The sequence below is a fragment of the Glycine max genome, chromosome 14 (assembly GCF_000004515.6).
Source record: "Glycine max cultivar Williams 82 chromosome 14, Glycine_max_v4.0, whole genome shotgun sequence".
Taxonomy (NCBI): Eukaryota; Viridiplantae; Streptophyta; class Magnoliopsida; order Fabales; family Fabaceae; genus Glycine; species Glycine max.
In genome coordinates, this window is record NC_038250.2 from 11,585,930 (window position 1) to 11,607,978 (window position 22,049).

General features: G+C 34.7%; 2 protein-coding genes and 1 long non-coding RNA gene across 4 annotated transcripts; 1 reads left to right on the forward strand and 2 right to left on the reverse strand.

Moving 5' to 3' along the window:
* Positions 1-412: 412 nt before the first annotated feature.
* On the reverse strand, positions 413-834 carry LOC106795962 (uncharacterized). Its single transcript, XR_001384597.3, has 3 exons — positions 789-834; positions 596-647; positions 413-501 (listed from the first exon to the last, which is right to left on the reverse strand). It is a non-coding gene; the product is annotated as an uncharacterized lncRNA (long non-coding RNA).
* Positions 835-7,435: 6,601 nt separating this feature from the next.
* Positions 7,436-8,292, forward strand: LOC100801036 (copper transporter 5.1). The gene has a single exon (XM_003544534.5). It carries the CDS (start codon positions 7,510-7,512, stop codon positions 7,951-7,953), a length of 444 nt encoding a protein of 147 aa, XP_003544582.1. The 5' UTR covers positions 7,436-7,509; the 3' UTR covers positions 7,954-8,292.
* A 1,077-nt stretch (positions 8,293-9,369) lies between these two features.
* Positions 9,370-21,809, reverse strand: LOC100802104 (G-protein coupled receptor 1). 2 transcript variants are annotated; one of them, XM_006596001.3, is made up of 9 exons: positions 21,512-21,809; positions 20,572-20,603; positions 20,302-20,471; positions 19,927-20,021; positions 19,009-19,110; positions 18,852-18,908; positions 18,173-18,316; positions 16,936-17,006; positions 9,370-9,987 (listed from the first exon to the last, which is right to left on the reverse strand). In XM_006596001.3, exons 1-9 carry the CDS (start codon positions 21,692-21,694, stop codon positions 9,885-9,887), a joined length of 957 nt encoding a protein of 318 aa, XP_006596064.1. In that variant the 5' UTR covers positions 21,695-21,809; the 3' UTR covers positions 9,370-9,884. The 2 variants fall into 2 exon arrangements, with proteins under 2 accessions (XP_006596064.1, XP_040865293.1); XM_041009359.1 differs by lacking the exon at positions 9,370-9,987 and adding an exon at positions 10,379-10,501.
* Between the last annotated feature and the right edge of the window lie 240 nt (positions 21,810-22,049).

Consider the following 22,049-nt stretch of genomic DNA (forward strand, 5'->3'; position numbering starts at 1 on the left):
TTAGAAACCATTTCTCTAGAAAATCCCATGTTGATGAAGTGGTCAAGTACCTTGGAATTAGCCAAAACTACATACGAGCTTGCCTGAAGGGGGAGAGAATAGGACATTAGTAGCTAAAAATTAATACATGTATGAATTAGCCAATTCGTAAGGTTTATTTTCTTTTTCTGCGTTGACCTGCAAGGTTAGTTTATCATTTTGGTTTATCATGGTTAGTTGGTTATCAAGTACACCAACAACAATAGGAATTAGAGAAGGCCAAAAGCCCAAAAGAAAAACTTATAGTTGCCAAAGACAAAGTATTTGCATTATCGTTGTCTTTCTTGTTATATATCCTCTAAATTCTTAATATTCAACCACTCATAACACAAAGAAAATGAATAGTGTCTAAAAGCTTACCTCTCCAGCATCCCCAATAGGAAGGGTTAAACATGAACATGAAGAGTTATAGTTCTCAATTTCAAGCTCATCATCAGTATTCCAATCAAAATCATCTCCTCCCTGCCAATCAAAATAAAAAGGTTTTTTTGAACCACATATTCTCCCAAAGACAACTAACAATGAGGACACGTAAAGAACTAAAATATGCTCACACCATCTTCAACCTCTCTCAGGTTCTTCTTCGCAGAATACAAGATATATTTAGGCTGCCCAAGCACATAAGTAAGAGAATTAGCATCACACAAAAATTGAGCTAATCAAACACAAACCTAAAATCATGCAAAACCCTAAACAAACGAGTTCATCATCGATTACAAATTCAAACAACACAGAAGAAATTCACAAACCACAATTGGAATCCTAACGATCTGAGAATACAGGAGCATGAATTCCTACCTTTGCACAAAACACACAAAAAAATGCACGTCAACTCAAATTCAACCTCGTAAAATTACACAAAATTAAACAAAAATAAATAAAGAAGTAATAGAGAGAGAGAGAGAGATCAAACCCTTGTTCGCATATGAATTTCGTGAAGAAGAAGCACTCGCTAGTGGTGCGAGTAACTAACGAGAGAGAGAGAGAGAGAGAGAGAGAGAGAGAGAGAGGGTTTTGAAATTTGTAGCAGCGTGCACAACAAACCAATCACAAGAGCCAATAACTATACTTTTAAAAATCGAAATCATTTTTTTATAAAAAAAAGGAAAATGTACCTGAACTAAAGTGAGATTGTTGAGCTTCAAGTCAAGCTTTTCCAACTTCAAGAAAGTGCCCAAGCACGTTAGCTGGGTAAGTTACAAAGTTAAAAAAGTAAGTATTTTTGTTGCTTAAAAGTGTAAAGGGGAACAGAAAACAAAATGGTATTTCACAATAAACCTCACATCGTAAAGAACTTGGCAGGTAAAGAGTGGTCACGGAAGTTGCTTCTGTGGCGAAGGGTGTCTTCAAGACCTCTTCGGAGCTCAGCCAGAAGACGAAAGGTTGAACGGAGCGCGCGGCACGGCAAATGGGTACGGATGGCGCAGGAGAGCGGGGCTGCTGCCTAGGGCACGTATGTTTCTGAAACGACGAAAGTGGGAATCTTAGGAGACGCGAATGCAAAGAAACACGAAACAAAAAGCACGTGTGCGCCATGGAGGTTTCAGAAAATGTCGTCGTTGTCTTTCTCTTAATTACGATTATGCCACCGCCTAACTTACTAAGACGGTCCTTTAGAACTGTCGTAAAATCAGTGACGTAAAAAACTATTTTTTTAGTAGTGCTAATAAAAAATCATTGTAAATACATTTTTAAAAATAATTATTATCATAAAATTAACAAATATACATAAGATATGGCAGTGAAAAATACATCTATATTGATAATATTTCCTAATTAAATTTAAAGATCTTTATTATGTTAATCAATCAAACATGGCATCTTCCCATATCAATAAAAAGAAAAAAAACCAAACATCATCATTTTTAAGTTAGTTATTATAAATATTAAGAAACTTATCTTTAATTTCAATATTTGATTGGATGGTGGTGTAACTTTTATATTGAGAATAAATTTTGATTAAGTTCTTTCTAATTTTCAATAAAAATGAAAGTAATTAATAACTAGGTTACCGGAATTTTCTGAGAACGTAATACTTGTAAAAGGAGCATCGCCACAAGATAGCATAAATCTAGTGGTGTACCTCGTGATCAGTTTGCATAGGTTCTCATCACTTTTCTTTTTCCTATAAAGTTTTTTCTATAATATCATCTTCTTATAGATTGTTATATATGATATGTATGTAACAAACAAAGACACATGGGGATAAGCACCAAACCCATGAAACAAAAGCCTTAACAAAACCTATAGATTGATAAAAAGGAAGTTATCCCGCATTCTAGAGAAAGAAGCAAAATTGCGAACAGAGAATTGGGATTGCGAAAGAAGCAACTATTGATGAGAGACCGTCTAGTGCTTAGATTATGTTCATCATGCAGATTTCAAAGAACCACCCTTAATATGAGGTTTTGTTGAGACTGATGAGATTGAAGGATTCTCATTCTTCTTCATTTTCTTCTTGTTGGACTTTGAGATCACAAGCTTGAGTTGGTTCGCTCTATCTTTGTTAGGTTTCTTTGAATTGTAATCAGATATGTCTTCAACAAGGTTACCCAAAACTTGGAGAAAATTTGCAAATCTTTTTGAACTGCATCAGGAAAGGTACTCAGGTCTGGCAAAAAAGGTTGAGACTGTTGTGTGAGGGCAATATGATCCACATCTTGTATGGACTCTATTGTTTTCTCAAATTGGGTGTCCTCCACCTCTGTTTTAGCCTTTGTCTCCACTTCAACATTGGGCTCCTATGCAATATGCTCATTCATCTGTAAATTAGGAGATACAGTGTTCTCAATCAAATTCTCTTTCGGATTTTGCTCCCCTAAAACTCCATTATGAGTTGTAGGCTCCAAAGGCTTGGGTTCCTCTGGTTGGGCAATTGCTTGGTTTAGGGTTAGGGGTTTAAGATTTGTCGGAGGTTGTTGTTTCACCCTTTCGCCTAAAGATTGAACTTTTTTCTTGTATTGAGGCTCCTTGTGGTTGATTGTGTTGCATTGGGTACAGAAAAAGGGTAGTTTTTTGTACTCTATGGACACAAAAAATGCATATAAGACTCACGCTCCACCATCACTTCTTCCAAGAGGGTTCCAGCTAAATCTACATCCACCAAAAGCCTTGCATAATATATGTTTGAAAGCTTTGCGTCTCATTGAGTCAGCTAAAGTGATTAGGGTTCCCACTACTGCTAGTATCTCAAACAGTGTCTTTGGGCGCCAATATTCTTGTGGCAGGTCGTAGAACCTAACCCAAGCCTCTGTATGTATCTGCTTCATTTTGCTGGGGTTGAAATCTTTGCTCCATTGGTAGAGTCTAGGAGACCTGGTTGTAAATTCAGGCCCCTAGAGTCCACACACTTCTAAGGTCTTCCTCGAAGGCAAAAGAGAACTCGTAAAAGCCTCTTCCAAGCAAAATCACTTTCCAATGGTCGATTGGCTTCCATAGTTTTTCTAATTTGTGTCTCAATTCAGACATCTTTAGGGGGGAGCCTTGGTGAGGATTAGCTTAGAGTATATATTGTTTTTTATAGCATAGGAGGTCCTCCTTGTACTTGTCCTCTGATATCTTGATTAAGACTGAGCCGCATTTGATACGTGGTATGGGTAACTAACTCAGCGGAAAGATGAACGAGTTGGAAAGGATTTTGGCAAAGGTTTTGCCTTGAGAGGGGTGAGAGTGTCGTCTTCAAGAGCAATATTGAGTTTTCGGCTAGAGAGCCTAGAAAGTCCCAAGGGTAGATGACGAAGGTGGCGAAGATTATGGGCGAAAGGGCTTAGGGGAAAACCCTAGCAAAGCTCCAAATTTAGTGTTTTCAAATCTCTAATGAGTGTGTCCCCTCCGTCCCTATGAGTATCTCCAATAGGTTACTCACTTTGAATGACTCAACCTATCACAAAATCACTATTATTACAAAAATCTATCTTATCATATTTTTATTTTTACATAATCCAATATATCCATAGCTATCAATTAATGATTTTAAAATATCATTTTATTTTATTTTTTTACAAAATATCATTTTAACTATTGATTTATGCTAATCTATTATTATACTTAAAAAATTGTTAACATCATTCTATTCACTCTAATTTAATTAAACATTCTCAATTTTTTTCTTTTTCCCTCTAGATATGCATTTCACGCACTATATTTCTTCACAATTAGTCAAAAAAAAATTCTTTCTCAATCATTTCAAAATATCTTTTATTTTTATTTAACTTTAACAGTCTATCTCTTTAAACCTACCATCTTTTATCTCTAAATTGAATTTCAAAAGTTTTAAAAGTGTGTGTGTGTGTGTGTGTAAAATAGTAACATATATTTACAGTTAAAATCTAATTTCAAGTTGCTATTTCTAATTTCAGAGAGAATATATATGTATGTCACTAAAAATGAAAGTAATTAGAGTAACCGAAATAGTTTTCAAAAGATGAACCTCACTCGGAAGGGGAGGTATAAACTATGAACCACTCTGTTTCAGTATGTAACCTATTCCGTGAATGCGAGCTTCATTCTTTTGGCTTTCCCATGCCTCTGTAGGAGTCATGTAAGATCTCGAGTTCAAGTAGTGTGGAAAAAAAACATGATTAGAAATAAAAAAACTTACCAAAAGTGGTTAGTCTAAGGAAACTGTTGGAACAATAGTTTATGGCAAACCGAAAAAATTATTGGCTGAGTCACAGACAATGTCGCTTTCTTTAAGACGTTTCGTGGCACTGTCAAAAAATGTGCAAGCAGACTATCAACCACGAAGTCCCCAGGATAAAACAGCCAAGATCACTGTATAAGATTCCCACTGCACTAAGGGAACCTTTTCTAGAATTACACCCTCTTGTATGACTTGAAAAGTCACTCTAAAACCAACTAAAAATATGACTTGAAAAGTCCTCTAACAGCCAACCGAAAATATGACTTGAAAAGTCACTCTAATAGCCAACCGAAAAGTATGACTTGAAAAGTCACTCTTATAGCCAACCGAAATTATGACTTAAAAAGTCGCTCTTATAGCCAACTGAAAATATGACTTAAAAAGTCACTCTTATAGCCAACCGAAATTATGACTTAAAAAGTCACTCTTAAAGCCAACCAAATTTTTAGAGCGATAGAAAGAAAGAGGGAGAAGTTTGCCGGAAATGCATCGGCTGAAATATGAGATGGAGAAAGAAAAGTTGAGGAAATGCTTCTCAACTGGGGCAAAGAAAAATGAAGAAAGGAGCTCTCTCTATATATAGGGAGTGAAACACTATTCAAGTGTTTATCCTGAGTGATGTGGGACTTGAAGCCTTTTTTTCTTCTTTTTTTTCCTTTCTTTTTTTTCAAACTTTCATCTACATTCTCCTTTGTTCTAATAGAAACAAAAGTGGTTAGTTTAAGTTTGTTGAAGGATATTATTCATCAACAAAAACTGGTGAATATTTCATACCAATGACATAATAAAAAAAATAAAAATAATTTTCTAGGATAAGGAGAAATATTCAAGGAAAAGAAGAGATTGAGGAAATGATATAGACAGATAGATGTGTTAAATTATAGATAGAGAAGAGAAAAAAAAAAGAGAGAGAGAGAGAGAAATAGGATAGAAGAAAGAGTGAATGAGTATTTATAATTTTTCAGAAGATATTATAACCCTCAATTAAGGTTTAGTAATATGTTCAGATTTCAGAAGTTGAAATAAGTTGAGAAAAAATTGTTATTATTATTTTATTTTGGTTACATGTATCACTTTCACAAATTGAGATTTTCAACTTGTTAATATTAAGGAGTTCACAACAATGTCTCCTTCTAAATTAAACTCCTTGGCTACCATGAATCGATTAACTTCAATTCTCCTGTTGTTAAATGAAAATGTTAATAAGTGTTAAAGTTAAGAAATTAGAAGTATAAAGTTTTTGTTTTTGTTTTATCGAAACATATAATGTAAACAATGCACTCTTATGTAATCTTCAATACACAGCTCTAATACTAAAAGCCTTAAAATTTAAGTAAAAATGAGAATTTAAGTTAGTTGACTCATAAATAAAAATGTTAATCTAGTGAAAAAAAGCAAAACTGTATTCAATGATAAAATAAGGAAAATAGAAGGTATCGTAAAGAAGTAAGCATTTCATTAAAAAAAATGGAAAAAAAAATTGTTTTATAATTTGTAACATATCTTATGAGAAATTTGATTATTAGTTCATTTCTTAATAAATGAGTTCTTTTGACTGAATTGGTCATTTAACCAAAATACTACTTTGATTAGTAGTCTAAAGAAGACTATACATGTATTTTATATATATATATATATATATAAATATATATATATATATATATATATATATATATATATATATATACCCCGGTGTTTAGAGCTGGATCTCTAAGGATATCCCTCACACCACCAACTGTTGTTGGTTATTTATAAGAAAATATTAAATCAAGTTATCCAGGAATCAACTTATGACTTTAAGTGTCAAGAAAAATATTCATCTTATAAAGAGCATGACTTAATATATATATATATATATATATATATATATAATCAGTTTGTAATAATTTTTGTCTCTTAATCCAAGAGATTGAATTGTGACTCTGAGTGTTAAATAGATCATATTAAAAGAAAAATATTCATCTTATAAAGAACATAATTTAATATTTAAAAAAAGTTATAAAAGGATGCATGGGAGTTTAGATTTAGATAAATATATCAATAAATGTTTATAAATAAAATATAAAATAAAGTAATATAAAAAAGAAAAAAATTATATATTGTGTATTGATGATGTAAAACTATTTTACATAAAAAAGAAGTAATTTTTATAAATTAAAATTAACTTATCCATAATTTTAAATTAAATTTTGGATAATTTAAATGAGATTTTTTTTTATAAAAGTATTCACATGAAATGTTAAATCCAAACCTTATTAGTATTGAAAAAATATATCATTGTTATATTATAAGACAAAAGATGAAGGATAATTATAAATTCCTATAATGTAGTATAGTTTTTTTACAAAATATTAAATAGTTACATAGCTCAGTAAATTAAATATTTTATACTTTCAACTGACTTTAACTTATCTAATATTATTATATCTAAAAATACTTTTCATTTAATTGAGATTTTAGTTTTAATGTTTTCTTTTATTTTTAATATCAAATTTTAATGAAAGATAAGTCGGAGAAAAATTATTTTTTAATTGAGATTAATGTAATTAAATATGATTAATTAACTTAGTGAGGGTGAGTTGATTTTTTTTCATATATTTGAGATACGAGAGAGTATATTTATTTTTTATTTAATATATTTATAAAATAAAAAATTGTAAGAAAATATATCATTGCTAGAAGAGATTTAAAAAAAAAAAAAGTTGGTGGTTGTTGGAAATTTTCTTATTCGTCGCCTACAAAACAATAAAAACCCTCGAAAATTTCAAAACATAGCGTTTTCTTCTTCTCGTGGTTCCGTGTCTGTCAGATATTTCTCAAGTGCGAAAATGATGCACATGACATTTTACTGGGGCAAGAAGGTGACGATCTTGATCGATTCATGGAAGACAGATTCCTGGACGAGTTACTTTCTGAGTCTACTCGCCTGCCTCGTCGCTGCCGCGTTATACCAGTACCTCGAGAATCGTCGGATTCGCCTGAAGCTCCTCGCCGGCGGCCGGAGGCCCTCGCCGGCGCCGGAGATCCGCGCTCCTCTTCTCCGGTGGGGCGTCGCCGGCGACAAGGAGAAGTTGGGGGTCAAGTTTGCGGAAGCGGTTCTGTTCGGGGTTAACTCGGCGATCGGGTACTTGTTGATGTTGGCGGTCATGTCCTTCAATGGAGGGGTATTTTTGGCAATTGCGGTGGGTCTCACCATTGGTTATTTCTTCTTCAGGAATGAAGGAGAGAATGACGCGCTTGTTGTTGATAATAATTCTTGTGCATGTGCTTAGTGCTTGTTAATATCATCTTACGTAATGTTGCAAAAATTTTATTTTGGTAACAATTTAGTGTCTGAAAATTGTATTTGTCCCGAAAGGAAAGGATGAAATTGTCGTATTTTTTACAGATTGGGACTAAAATAAGAATTTTCATCTTTCAGACTACATTTTCACCGGTTGGACCGAAATGGTCATTTACTGTGTAATGTAATGTCATGCATTTCATGTAATAGTGTATTTGTGAATTGGGTTGGTCTCTAATTCTTTGAGATCTGTTGTGCTGTGTAATTTTGTGTTGATGAATGAATGTGTAGTTGTGAGGTGTGATCAATGAATGGGAGGTTTTAATTCTGGTTTTGTGTTGTTTGGGACCAATTTTTTTTATCTGGGGATGTGGTAGATGATATTGTGGAAATTAGAAAAGAGGAAGCGCGTTTTATTTTGTGTAAATGAATGGTAGGAATGTGTGCCAAAAGGGGTCTGTTTTCCTTGCAATGGGAGATGGATTGGAAAGAGAAAGCTGTTTGGTGGAAACTAGAAATGTGAATCATGTGGTGCAGGAAAATCTTGTTCTGTTGTCCCAATTAGGAAGATCATGGGAATTTTCAGGTGTAGAGTAAGGGAAGACTAGCGAAATTTAACTGCTGCGAACCGATCAAAGATTCAAAGGTTCTGCATGCGTGAGTAAGCTGTACCTCTTTGAACTAGACAGATATGAAGTAATGGCTTTATCTTGGAAAAGCAAAAACAGTTTGTGATTAATATCATCAAAATTAATGGCCAAAACAATTTTTATGCATTGGACATAATCGCCACCACTACTAGAAACAGACGGGGAAAGAGCAACCCTACCGTGTGCCTCGAGCTTGTGTTTTTGTTAGGTCTTACAAAAAACAAATGTTAATCAGCATCCTTAAGGTATTAATTATGAAACTTTAGAAATATTTTTATTGAAAGACGAAAATTTGTACTATCTATGATTTTTTTTACGATCTATGATTTTCAAACTAAATGTTTTGCCTTTTAGCAATACCCTTACAAAAATAATAAGTAGACACATTTACTCTAAATGATATTTAGTGAGGAAAAAAATGAAAATAGTATTAATATAGATGATAAAAAGAAAGATGTAGAGAGAAATGATTAGTATTAGTGTTTTAGAATAGAAGGGTGTCAGGCCATCATAAGATGATGCATCAGGAAAAGAATTTCTGTAAATAAACTTAAATTATATATGGTCGTTCCGTGGAAGATCAGAGGGCCCAAATACATGCTCTGCACAAGAACTATCTCCAACATTAAAGCACAAGTTATTTTAAATTATTATTTCACCTAATTTTGAACCTTCATTCGCGGCTGAGGGAGCCCTGCTTCTACTTCATGACAACCGAAGGGGGGGAAAAGAAAAAACAAGATATGGGCAATGTATGTTTCAAACTGAAGTACATTTTTAGCTCGAGAAAACCATATACACAGCAAATTTGGGAAAGTTGTTTAGCAATTTGTAACAATCTGAAAGTGTCCATCTAACCTATACAACTAAATTTAAGAAACCATTCAATTGCAGATATTAGGACTGGATACAATGGGGCATACAGTGATGCTCTAAGTCAAGACTTGTTAAAAAGATGAATCAAAGGGAGAGATATTAAGCCTTTTGTGAAAAAGATAAAAGCACTCTTTGCAGTCACAAGTAGTCCTCAATTAGCTGAAGCAGATTTCACACGAAATGGTCCATCCTCTGATCTGCTTGAGAAGGATCATCAGCAGTATAAAATTCACTGAGTGAATGCCACGATTCACGTAATTGAAGCAGTGGAGCAACAAATAGCCTGGAATGTTTGCTGCCTACAGATCCTCTGTTGTCTATGAAAACAACATCTCAGCAAACTAGAATAAGAAATGTAACATGGCATGGAGGATCACAACATGTCCATTCACTGTTATTGATCTTCGGTTTTGAACAAAACTAGTTCACTTTCTTGCTGTAGGTTCTTGTACTTCAAACTGTTAGGCAGCCATCTGTTCAATCTCTCAGGCCAGTACCTGGCATAAGAAAAAAGAGAGAAGCAAATTTGGTTATATATTTTAAACTAAATATGCAGTATAAAGCAATAAAGAAGCATCTATAATTAAAGGTGGTAAAATTGAATAAATGATAAACGTCAATTTTTGTCATTGAAAAGGGAAACAAGAACCTCATAAACTTTGGACCTTCAGCACCAACTACCCCTAAATTAAGTGCTCATCAATAGACTAATAAGTGTTAATTTATGAAGTTGGTTCCGCAAATTCTAGTGCACACACAAATTCAGTGAACTAATTCAGCACATGTAATGGCCCGTTGGTCGAGAATTGAGTAAATTGATGGCTATGCATGTTTACAAGGACCTAAACCAATGTTGCCAATCATTTCTAGTTTTTTTTTTCTCATTTCTTCTTTCAGTACCTGTCATTAAAGTAGATGTAACGCCTTCCTTTGGTTCCCTATGTGGACTTCCTATGCCCAAAACCACCTTCTCACAGGTGGGCAACTTTCATGTTTGCCTCATCAAAGCAACTGAACACATGTAAGATGAATGAAATGGATGATGCTTGATGTGAGTTTTCAAGTCTCTGGAAAGACTAAAAATACGGTATTTATTACACAAATTTGACTAGTGCCACACTCCCACTAATGAAACAAGTTTCACATTATCATATTCTTCAATAATTGGTTATATGAAATAAATCAAATTCTTAATTTTTTTGGCATGAAAAATACTTTTTCATAAGAACTCTTTTTAATGGAGTATCTAACATGCACCACCTGAACCAACCACCTATTGGCCTTCTTGTCATGTTTTCTCACTTTTTTTAATTACAAAATTTATTTTGTTTCATTAATGTATTGCAAACCATTTAGTAAAGATGAGTTGTGAAGCAAAGTGTTTGCTGTTGACTATTTGAGTATTGTAAAGGAACTGCAGTTGAATATGGGTAGTTAGTTTACCTGAGTTAGTTTCCTCAATTAGTTAGAGTTAGTTAGTTAGTAACAGCTGTTGACAGCTGTCCTAACTAACTTATTAGTCTATAAATATGAAGCTGTAAGCATTGAGTTAGTTGGGTTAATGAATTTGCGAGGAAGCCAAACCCGTAGTTAGATAAAAAAAAATAACTCACAATTAGTTCTTTATTTTTTTACGACAAAAGAATTATATATCGTATATGATAAGCAGGTCTGTACAAGTGGTACAGCTGCAAAATACATCCAAAAAGAAGTGGCTTAATTTTTCCAAAACAGCGAAACCTGCACCATGCATTTCGCCAGTCAAAACAGTGAAACCTGCAGCCTTGCCCACGTGGTCTGCCACCTGTTTCGCCAGTGGTAATGGCAAAACCTGCACCACTTGTCTTGCGCCCCAAGGCTGTTTCGCCAGTCTGCATGGCGAGTCGCGTGTTTCGCCAGTTTGCATGGCGGAATGCTTCTAGGAATAGACCCCCTGAGGAATAAGTTTCAAAACAGACCCACTTAGGGAATAAGTTTGTAAAAGTAACCCCCTGGGGTCAATTTGCCGCATGATGGTGCCCATGGTCGCGGTGGTCGATTTGCAAACTTCTAGTGTCAAGTCTGTTTTAAGTATGGCCATACCGTTTCTCATTGTCATTATTGATATGATCAGAATTATCAACCAAACCCTAATTTGACACTTAATGATCCCTTAATTCCACCTCCTAACTCGTATCAGTCAAGTCAGAATTATCAACCAGCCCAAAATTACTCATCTTCGAATTATTCTTCTAAGCAAAAACACCTCTAATGCTGCTTCTAGATAGACCACTAGTGGTTCTCATCCCTCCAATGTTTGGATAAATCCTAATAGCTATAAAGCTTCAACCTCTAATGCACCTAGTGCTATGTTGACAAATACTGATCCACTGTCTAATAATTCTAATTGGATCCCTCATTCTGGAGCATCTTTTCATGTTACTGGAGAATCCCAAAATATTCAGCAATTAGCTCCTTTTGAAGGACCTGACCAAATCTTCATTGGTAATGGTCCAGGTCTGAATATTTGATCCACTGGTTCCTCTCATCTTATTTCCCCTCATAAGTCTAAAGTTTCTGTCTCTTAATCAACTTTTACATGTGCCATCTATTACTAAAAATCTTATGAGTGTAAGTAAATTTGCTAAAGATAATCAAGTTTACTTTGAATTTCACTCACATTTCTGTGTTGTTAAATCTCAGGTTTCCAGAGAGATCTTACTTCAAGGCTCTAATGGACCTTGGACTCTATTCATTTCCGAATCTCTACAACTACAAAGCTTTCCAATCAACTCATCAACAGCTTCCTGTTTTGATTCCAATTCCATTGCTTCTAATTCTGTTATTTCTACTTGTACAAATTATGTTGCTTCTGTGGAGACCAAGTCAAGCAACCTATGACATGCTAGACTTGGTCATCCAAATTTCCATGTAATGAAACTTGTACTACAAAATGAAATATACAACTATCCAATAAAAATGCTGTTGATTTCTGGGCATCTTGCTGTGTAGGAAAGTTTCACAGACTTCCTTATTCTCTGTCTAATACTGTTTACTCTGCTCCTTTAGAGTTATTTTACAGTGATCTTTGGGGACCTTCTCATGTTGCTTCCGCCAATGGCTTTTTATATCACATAACCTTTGTTGATGCCTTTTCAAAGTATACTTGGATTTATCTCTTAAAGAATAAATCAGAAACTTTCAGTATTTTTCAACAGTTTAAGGCAATGGTAGAAATTCAGTTTAATGCCAGAATTAAAAATCTCCAAACTGATTGGGGAGGAGAGTTTAGACCTCTTGCCCCTTTTCTAGCTAAACTTTGAATAAATCACAGATTGATATGTCCACACACTCATCATCAAAATGAAGTGGTGGAAAGAAAACATAGACATATAGTTGAGTCAGGCCTTACACTTCTCAAACATGCATCCTTACCTCTTAAATTTTGGGACTAAGCTTTCACTACAGCTGTTTTTATAATAAACAGATTACCGTCATCCTCCCTTAACTTTGATGTACCCTATATTGTGCTTTTTAAACAACCACCTGATTACAATGTTTTGAAGACTTTTGGTTGTGCCTGTTTTACCTTTCTTAGACCTTATAACAGACATAAACTTGATTATAGGTCACAAGAATGTCTCTTCTTAGGGTACTCAACCTCTCACGAAGGCTATAAGTGCCTCTCATCTTCAGGAAGACTGTTTATCTCTAAAGATGTTGTGTTTAATGAAATCAGATTTCCATATACTGATTTGTTTGAGTCATCTTCAGTCTCTTCTACTATTCCCTCATCTTCCACTCATTTTTCTCAGTCCAATTCCTCTGGTTCACTCTCCACAGGTTACATCTCCTACTGTTTCTTCTCCATCTGCTTCTATTGAGAATTCTGTTTCTGTTGAGAATTCTGCTTCTTCTCAACCTGTTTCTGTTGATAATTTTGTTTCTAATGATAATTTACCTTCTATTGGTGGTTCTAATGCCGGTTCTGTTGAGCATTCAGATTCCAACCCTGATGTTCATTCTCCTTTACCTACCATAACTACTAATGCTCACCCTATGCAAACTAGATCAAAATCTGGAATATTTCAACCCAGAATTAATCCTACACTTCTTCTCGCTCATTGTGAACCAAAGAGTATTAAGCATGCCATTTCTGATCCCAACTGGTAGCATGATATGCAGCAAGAGTACTCAGCTCTCATTAACAATAATATATGGGATCTAGTCTCTCTTCCTCCTAACAAAAAGGCTATTGGATGCAAATGGGTTTTCAGGATAAAGGAAAATTCAGATGGATCTCTTAACAGATATAAAGCTAGACTAGTGGCCAAGGTTTTCATCAAGTTCAAGGATTTGACTTCAATGAAACATTTTCACCAGTCATAAAACCTGTCACTATTAGACTCATTATTACTCTAGCATTGACTCATCAATGGAATCTCTTTCAACTAGATGCCAACAATGCATTCTTAAATGGTACTCTTGAAGAATCTGTCTCTATGTCACAGCCACCTGGCTTTGAAAACTCAGATCACTCTCTGGTTTGTAAGCTAAAAAAGGCTCTTTAAGGCTTAAAACAAGCTCCTAGGCAATGATTTGACAAACTACAATCCACTCTTCTTCAGTTTGGCTTCATAGCAAGCAAGTGTGACCCCTCATTGTTTGTTTACACAGCTCAACATCAAACTGTTTATCTCCTGGTATATGTTGATGACATAATAATTACCGGTAGCTCTTCTATGCTGATCCAGAAACTTACCTCTAAACTGAATTCCAGCTTTGCTCTAAAGCAACTTTGAAAATTGGACTATTTTTTGGGAATTGAGGTCAAAGCACAGCCTGATAACTCTCTTGTTCTCATTCAGAGCAAGTACATCAGAGATCTTCAAAAGACTAGGATGACAGAGGCTCAGTCTATCTCCGCTCAATGACAACCACCTGCAAGTTGTCTAAGTCTGGTAATGACTTATTTTCTGATCCTACTTTTTACAGATCAGTTGTGGGAGCCTTACAGTATACTACAATTACTCGACCAGAAATAAGCTTTGCAGTTAACAAGGTCTGTCAATTCATGGCTAATCCATTGGAAACTCATTGGACAGCAGTCAAGAGAATTTTAAGATATCTAAAAGGGTCTCTCTATCAAGAACTTCAACTAAGACCAGCTATATCAGGTCAACCTATTCCTCTTAGAGGTCTTTGTGATGCTGACTAGGCCTCAGATGTTGATGACAGAAGGTCAACATCAGGAGCTGCAGTTTATCTAGGACCTAATCTCATTTCCTGGTGGTCAAGAAAGTTGTAGCCCGGTCAAGTACTGAGGCAGAATACAGAAGTTTAGCCCAAGTAACAGCAGAGATTTTATGGATTCAGATTCTCTTGTCTGAATTAGGTGTTCCTTTTAAAACACCAGTGGTTTTTTGAGATAACCAAAGTTCTGTAGCACTGGCTCACAACCCTGTTCTCCATACAAGGACCAAACACATGGAAGTTGATGTGTTTTTTGTCAGAGAAAGAGTTCTAACAAGGCAGCTGATTGTTAATCACATTCCTGGTCTTGATCAGTGGGCTGATGCTTTAACAAAATCCTTATCTCCAACCAGGTTTCAGTTTCTAAAAGGCAAACTCAATGTTATTGATTCTTCTTCTAAGTCTCGACCACCTTCAGTTTGAGGGAGGGTATTGGAGTATTGTAAAGGAACTGCAGTTATTCAACTGCAGTCCTAGGTTACCTGAGTTAGTTTGCTCAGTTAGTTAGAGTTAGTTAGTTAGTGATAGCTGTTGACAGCTGTCCTGACTAACTCATTAGTCTATAAATATGAAGCTGTAAGCATTGAGTTAGTTGGGTTAATGAAACTGAATTTCCCCCTTTTTTCATTTCTCTGTTATCAATTCTAATACTGGCAAGCATATAAACAACTTATTATGCATGTACTTTTGTGATTACTTTTTGAATATTATCTATGTTCTTGCTTAGTTTAGGAACATGTTTTCTGGTATGAAAATGTTAACACAATTATATGAGATGATGTTACTTTTGTGCTTTTTGACAACTTATTGTTTCATTATATATTACAGATCATGCATCAGAAAAATACATTACAGACCATTTATTGGGCATGAATGTGGGCAAAGTGATTGGGATAGGGCCTTTATATACTTGGCCCATAAATTGCATAAAGTAGGAAAGCTTATAATATTTTATCCTTATTTAATTCGAATCCGGAAACAGTCTCTTTGCATATGCAAGGGTAAGGCTGCGTACAACATCTCTCCCCCATACCTTCGCATAGCGAAGAGCCTCCGGGCAATGGGGTACGAAGTTTTTAAGAGATCTCTTTCCTTTTTCAGCTTATAACTTTTTTTGTCACAAATTTTTTTCTGAACAAATTCATAAGTGTTTTGCTTCATTGTACAATGTTCTTACTCTAATTGTTTTTGCTTAGTTTAAGATGTTTTCTGGTGTGAAAATGTTTTCATGCATGTTACTTCTTAGAAAGTGGATTTGGGCCTAACTCAACCCTAAAAGCTAGCTCTTAGAGTGAGAGTTGCCTCCAACTTATATATTCTATCTTGGCCTTATCTCTAGCTTATGTGGGACTTGGATTTTTTTCAATACACCCCCTCACACCCAACACTTTTGGGCTTGGTGCATGGATAATATGGTGAGTGGCCCTTTAATGAATCTAGGATACCATCTTATTACTGTATATTGTTTCACAATTCAACTAGTATTAAATACAAAAGCATATATTTTAAAGAATTAATCTTCTATTAAAGAAAACTAAATCAATTTAGAAAAGACTGAGGCAGATTGATTCCAAAGTATGAATGGGGAATATAACATGATTTGGCCCGAGAAAATAAGTAAAAATTACTAATAAATCAATAAAGCTGTGATGGTAGCACCAAATAGGTTGTGAAAATGACCACTGGAGGTTACAGACCTCCTCATAATTCACAGCCAGATAGACAATAGCTACCCAATGGTCTGCATTATGTTCCGAACAGGTGCAGCACATGTGGGTGCACCATAGACTTGCCCATAATTTTTCAACCAATAAGATGACAACTTAATTATAGTTTTTGTGTGTGAGAGTATAACATCCACCAGTTTAGCTGTGTGGCCTAGAGAAGATAAGGAGTTTGTGGCAATAGGGAGAAAACAAGAGTAACCGAATAAGCATTAAGGAGGAGGTAGTGGCAATAGGTAGAAAACAAGAAGTAGCTGAGTAAGCATTAAGCTACACACAAATCATGCAGGATAGTGGCAAGACACGTACACACAAAAAAGCTGAATGGTAAAGCTGACACAACTAGATTGGTGATAGAAGTACACAAGTTAAATTCAGAATAGGTGATGAAGATATTACAATTACACTGACCTTGAAACTCAAGGGACCAAAGTAGAGATAAAAAAAAATCAACTGGAATCTCTTCAGATGAATAGAATCAATACTTACTTGTCCAGTCTTTCACAAATTGCTCTACGAACAGAAGAATTGAGACCATAAGCAATTGAGTTAAAGAGGCCCTGCAATAAGTAGACAAAGTGACAGCTTAGTAAGATACCATAATAATGATAATAGTACCTTTCAGTTTCACAATGCTACACTTGATTCACTCATCACATGATATCAAATCTGTACCAATGGAAGCTAATTACATTTACAGGAAAAGCACACAGAATATTCCAGCAAAATGGAAAGCGACTAACTGCAGAGATACAACGCAATACCCTTGTGTATAAGTCAAATATGTTTGTATGCTAATACAACAGGGAAACGTTCCATAGCATTGATGAACTTCCATTTTTTTTGTTAGAATTTGAGGATAGGCTGATGATACAAAAATGTTCCTATATTGCCATATCCTCCTCTAAAACAATGGTGACTTTGGCATCACCTGCTAGTGTTTAAATTGTAAGAATTAACCTCTTGTTTTCTGTTACCCAGAGAATAATCATTGAGCAAATACAACATGCGGCTTAAATTGGAATCAAACCACTCTAAAACCCTGACAAGCACAATCAACTTATAGCACTGACTGGGGTTCAGTAACCAAACACCAGAAAATACCTTTTACAAGCTAGTAAACTCTAAATTATATAAGGTTGCATTATGCACGTGGTGTCTATATGAATATTTGTATTTTTTGTTTAAAGATGTCGAAATAACAATTTTGAACTAGTCGTATCCACATTTTAGCACCAATCAAGTCAAATGCTTAAATATATCAAATATCAATTATTTAGATGTATCTGAGATACCAGTTAGATAATGCATTTTAATCTGTTATTAACATATTAGTAGGGAAGACAATACATATAAAAACTTCGTACCCCATTGCCCAGAGGCTCTTCGCTATGCGAAGGTATGGGGGAGGGATATTGTACGCAGCCTTACCCTTGCATATGCAAAGAGGCTGTTTCCGGATTCGAACCCATGACCAACAGGTCACCAAGGCACAACTTTACCGCTGCACCAGGGCTCGTCCTCCGGGAAGACAATACATATGACTGTTCAAAAGTGTAAAAGGCTCACAAGTGGGTGCTAGAAGATCAGTGGAGATGCCAAAAGTTTATAAGAGAAGATTTATAACTAATGACAACCATGCTGAGAATCCAGAATTCCAGGTAAGTTTCAGAACATTCAGTGAACCAAAATTAAAGCTAAAATTAACATGGTTACTTGTTGATACCATAAGAGCAGCTGTTCCAACATCAAGAAATGTGAGCCAAAAGATCTTATGGTTGGGTTCAAAAAAATCATGAATGTGGTTAATAGTGCCAAAAGCCCATGATCCTATCAGAATCAGTGGATAGTATCCCCAGCGATTCAGAGCCTGCAGTGTAAAACCAAAAAATGCTATAAGTTCAGTGGGAATGTAAATGCAACAGGTAATAACAGTTTCCTCTAAAAATCAGTTTAAGCATGAATATGAGTTTACTTATGAAAAATCCAACAAAAAAACAAAGGGGTGAGCATCTCTAAACCACGTTAGAAATTAAAAAACAGAGTATTAATTTTATTTTTTATCCATGAAAATTTCCCTTCTGTGAAATACATTATAATGTACATCTCTTGTGTGAAAATTGAAAAATTCCTTTAATTCCAAAACAAACCTAGCCTAAATAAGGCCTTTGCACAAAAAGAATACATTACAATGAATAAGCCTCATGACAACATAAACTATAAAATATCAAAGGCACTAAGGACGACTATGATAAAGTTGCTAGAAATAAATAAATGCATATCTTGTGTTTTCTTTTTTATTATTTTTTGGGGGAAGGGACACAGGAGAGGGGGTGTTTCCTAATCCAAGTATATGGATCTTTATATTTCCAATCTTGGAGTTTGGAGACAATAGAATAAATTACCCTCATGTTATCTCTCGTATCTGACACAAAAGTTTGGCCTGACATACCAACCGCCATCTGAAATTCACCAAGAAACAAGAAAAGTAAGGTCTCAAAAAGTGCCTAAACAAGCAATTTGTTTTTGTTTGAGAAAGAATCAGTAAAATTAGATACATACACGGGTTGCATTATTTAGCATGCGTATTACTTGAAAGTATGTAAACCCATTATACAGAATTGCACCCCAGAGTGGCATGTAAAATGTTACAAAATGAACTGCCTGCATAGAAAAGAGAATTCACTTTCAGAGGAAAAAGAAAAATTAGTAGACTAGTCTAATAAACATGATACATATACACCATATATTAACAGTGCAAAGTTGCATAAAATTGGGAGATGACTGTCATTATTCTGCTTTCTTTCTATTACCATCACAAACTACTTTTACATAATGCCATAATGACAACCATCTTAGAAGTTAGAACCCAAACAAAAAGGCGGATAGAATGCTGTATAGAATATTCATCTGCTAGTAAACATTTCTTGCATGGATTTTTTTCAGCTGTTAATTTTAGCTTCTTTTATGTTAATAACTACATATTAGGTTTTGAATAATAATGAATTTCAACAAGGAAATTATTCTTCTCACAGATAAGCAAGTCCTTGCTTTCATGTCCAGTCCATTTGTATTTATAGGATGTCAAATTACAGAAGGAGAAAAAAAAAGTTGACACTAAACCAGGTAATTGAGGTATCTACACCATTATTGAAAGGGGATACCCCACTTAGTATCCTTTTTACTTTTCCTGAAACACTTAATATTATATTTTTATTACAAGTGGATTACAAAATGTCATTCCAAATTGATTGCAAAAGCCCACGCCACAATTTACCACTTAAGTGCCAATCAAAATTACAATTGAAGACAACTTACATTTATTTATTTTAAAAGGGGAGAAAACTGCTTTGCATTGCAAGTGCCCCTTAAGAGAATTGAAAACCCATTTGGCTACCACATGTAATCATAAACAAAAAAGAGAAATTTTCAGAAAATATATGAAAACAATGTGTGACATGTACTCCTACTACTACTTGCCTTCCCTGTGCGACCTGTTTGTGTCCAACACCATGCACCAAAATGTTTGTGGTCATTACCAAAGGAGCGCATAACTGTCATAACCAGAGAAGTACCTATCAAAAGTATTAAAAAAAAATATCAAATAAGCTCTCTGCATCGCAAGTTGCTAATGAAATGGTTGAGCTTAGACCAAAGTAGGAAGTCCTACTACTATTGATACATAACCAGGATCTGAAGCTATTCCATTCACATTAAGTTGCTCTAAAAAATCATATTCAGATTAAAAATCAAGGGATTGGGAAGTTAGAGAATGCGAAGATAAGAAGATTATTGCAAAATAGGCCATTTCTCAAAACTAGAATGTTAAAAGTTGATTTATACATAGCTGCATACCCCAGACATACAAGTGAAACATGGCCTCCAAATCTTCAACATCTGTTTTGTGTTTTACGACAGTGCGGTGCAAGGTAAAAGCAATTGTTGTAGTCCATAGAAAAGATGCCACACAAAAGAAATGTGTGCTATAGCCCTGAGCATAACAAAAGAAACCTTTGGACGGGTCCCTGTATCGAAATGAAACTCCTATCAATCATGTGATAAACAACTTCAGCTGATACTTGATACATACATTGAAGAAAGTCATGCTTGATCTAGCATGTATACCCTATTATGCTGAAGAGACTGCAAAGTATATCCTGCAATCAGCAAAAACATAATGAAAAGAGCATTACGGCTCAGAAGAAGAAAGGCATAAATAACCAAATAACAAATGCAAAGGAACAGACAGATATGTTTCCTGAAATGCCAAAGGATCTACTTCTTTCTGAATTGTAAAACAGCATTAGAAACAGAAATTAAAGTTGCCAAGGGCATAAACAAACAAAATAAAAAAGATTGCAAATGTTAGTTGCTTAACATAAAATGTTGTCAATCTTACAGTTTTCATCAACATAAACTCATAAAATACCTTTTACAATCACAATTGAAATCAATAACAAGCTGGCAATATCTTCTTTTTTCCCTTTATCTTCTTTTTTCTTCTTTTAGAAGGCTATAAGTGCTTATGAAGAAGTTTATCCAAACAATGTCATATAATTACTAGCTCACTAGGCATAGATAAGATTCTCAAACATACTAAAGGATATTTAGATTCCTAATTATTACTTTTTTACAAAATATGTTTAACTTAACCTAAGGTTCGCAATCAATTAGGTTCCTATTTCAAGACCTACTTGGAGTTGCAAGTTCAGTAAATTTATTTAGAACTATCCTCGAAAACCGTTATTTTATGTACATTCGTTCCATAACCAAATCGATTAATCACGCCAATGAAAAGAAGCAACTAGAAACCGAGTACAAAAACAAGCAATGAGGTTTAAAACACACACTCACTCACATACATATCAAAGTGCGAAATCAACCATCGTTAAATTCAATTGCAAAGGCCTAAGCGCGTTTAACCGTATCGTTTCTGCCAATCGTGATTACTGATAAGTGTTACTAAACTAACGAATGAGTCAATTCGAAGGAACGTTAAAAAGTAAAAACGCAAGTTTTAGATCTGAAGAAGAGGAACACGGAAAGAGAGAAAAAAGAAGCATACAGAGAGAGCGAGGTAGAAGACGAGCTTGAAGGAGAACTTGCGGAGCTCCTTGAAGAGGAGGTAGCACACTACAATGAAGCTGGAACCGGCTAACGACAGGCTCGAGGCTCCGGCGTTCACCGCCGTCAGAACCCGGCGATCGTGCGCCGTCAAAGCGCCGGCGACTGCGACGGAGGTCGCCATTACACGGAAAAAGCTCGCTGTCGGCGATCAGTAGTCACTCTCTAGATTATCAATTCCAACTCACTGCGAAATGAAGAAAAACAGAGGAGGTAGTGAAACCGTTTTGAAATTTCATTTTTGTGAAAAATAAATTAAAATTTTAATCAGACTATGAATTTATGGTTAATAATTTAGGCTTTATTTGGAGTTATTTTTAGTTTTGAGTTTTGAAATTTTAAAAAATAACAATTAATTTTTAGTTTTAGTTTAAAAAAATTAAATCAATTTTTAAGATATGATTAATTTTATATAAATTTATTTTGAAAGTTTCATATTATATTAAAATTAATTTAAGAATACTTTTGTGTGATGGTAA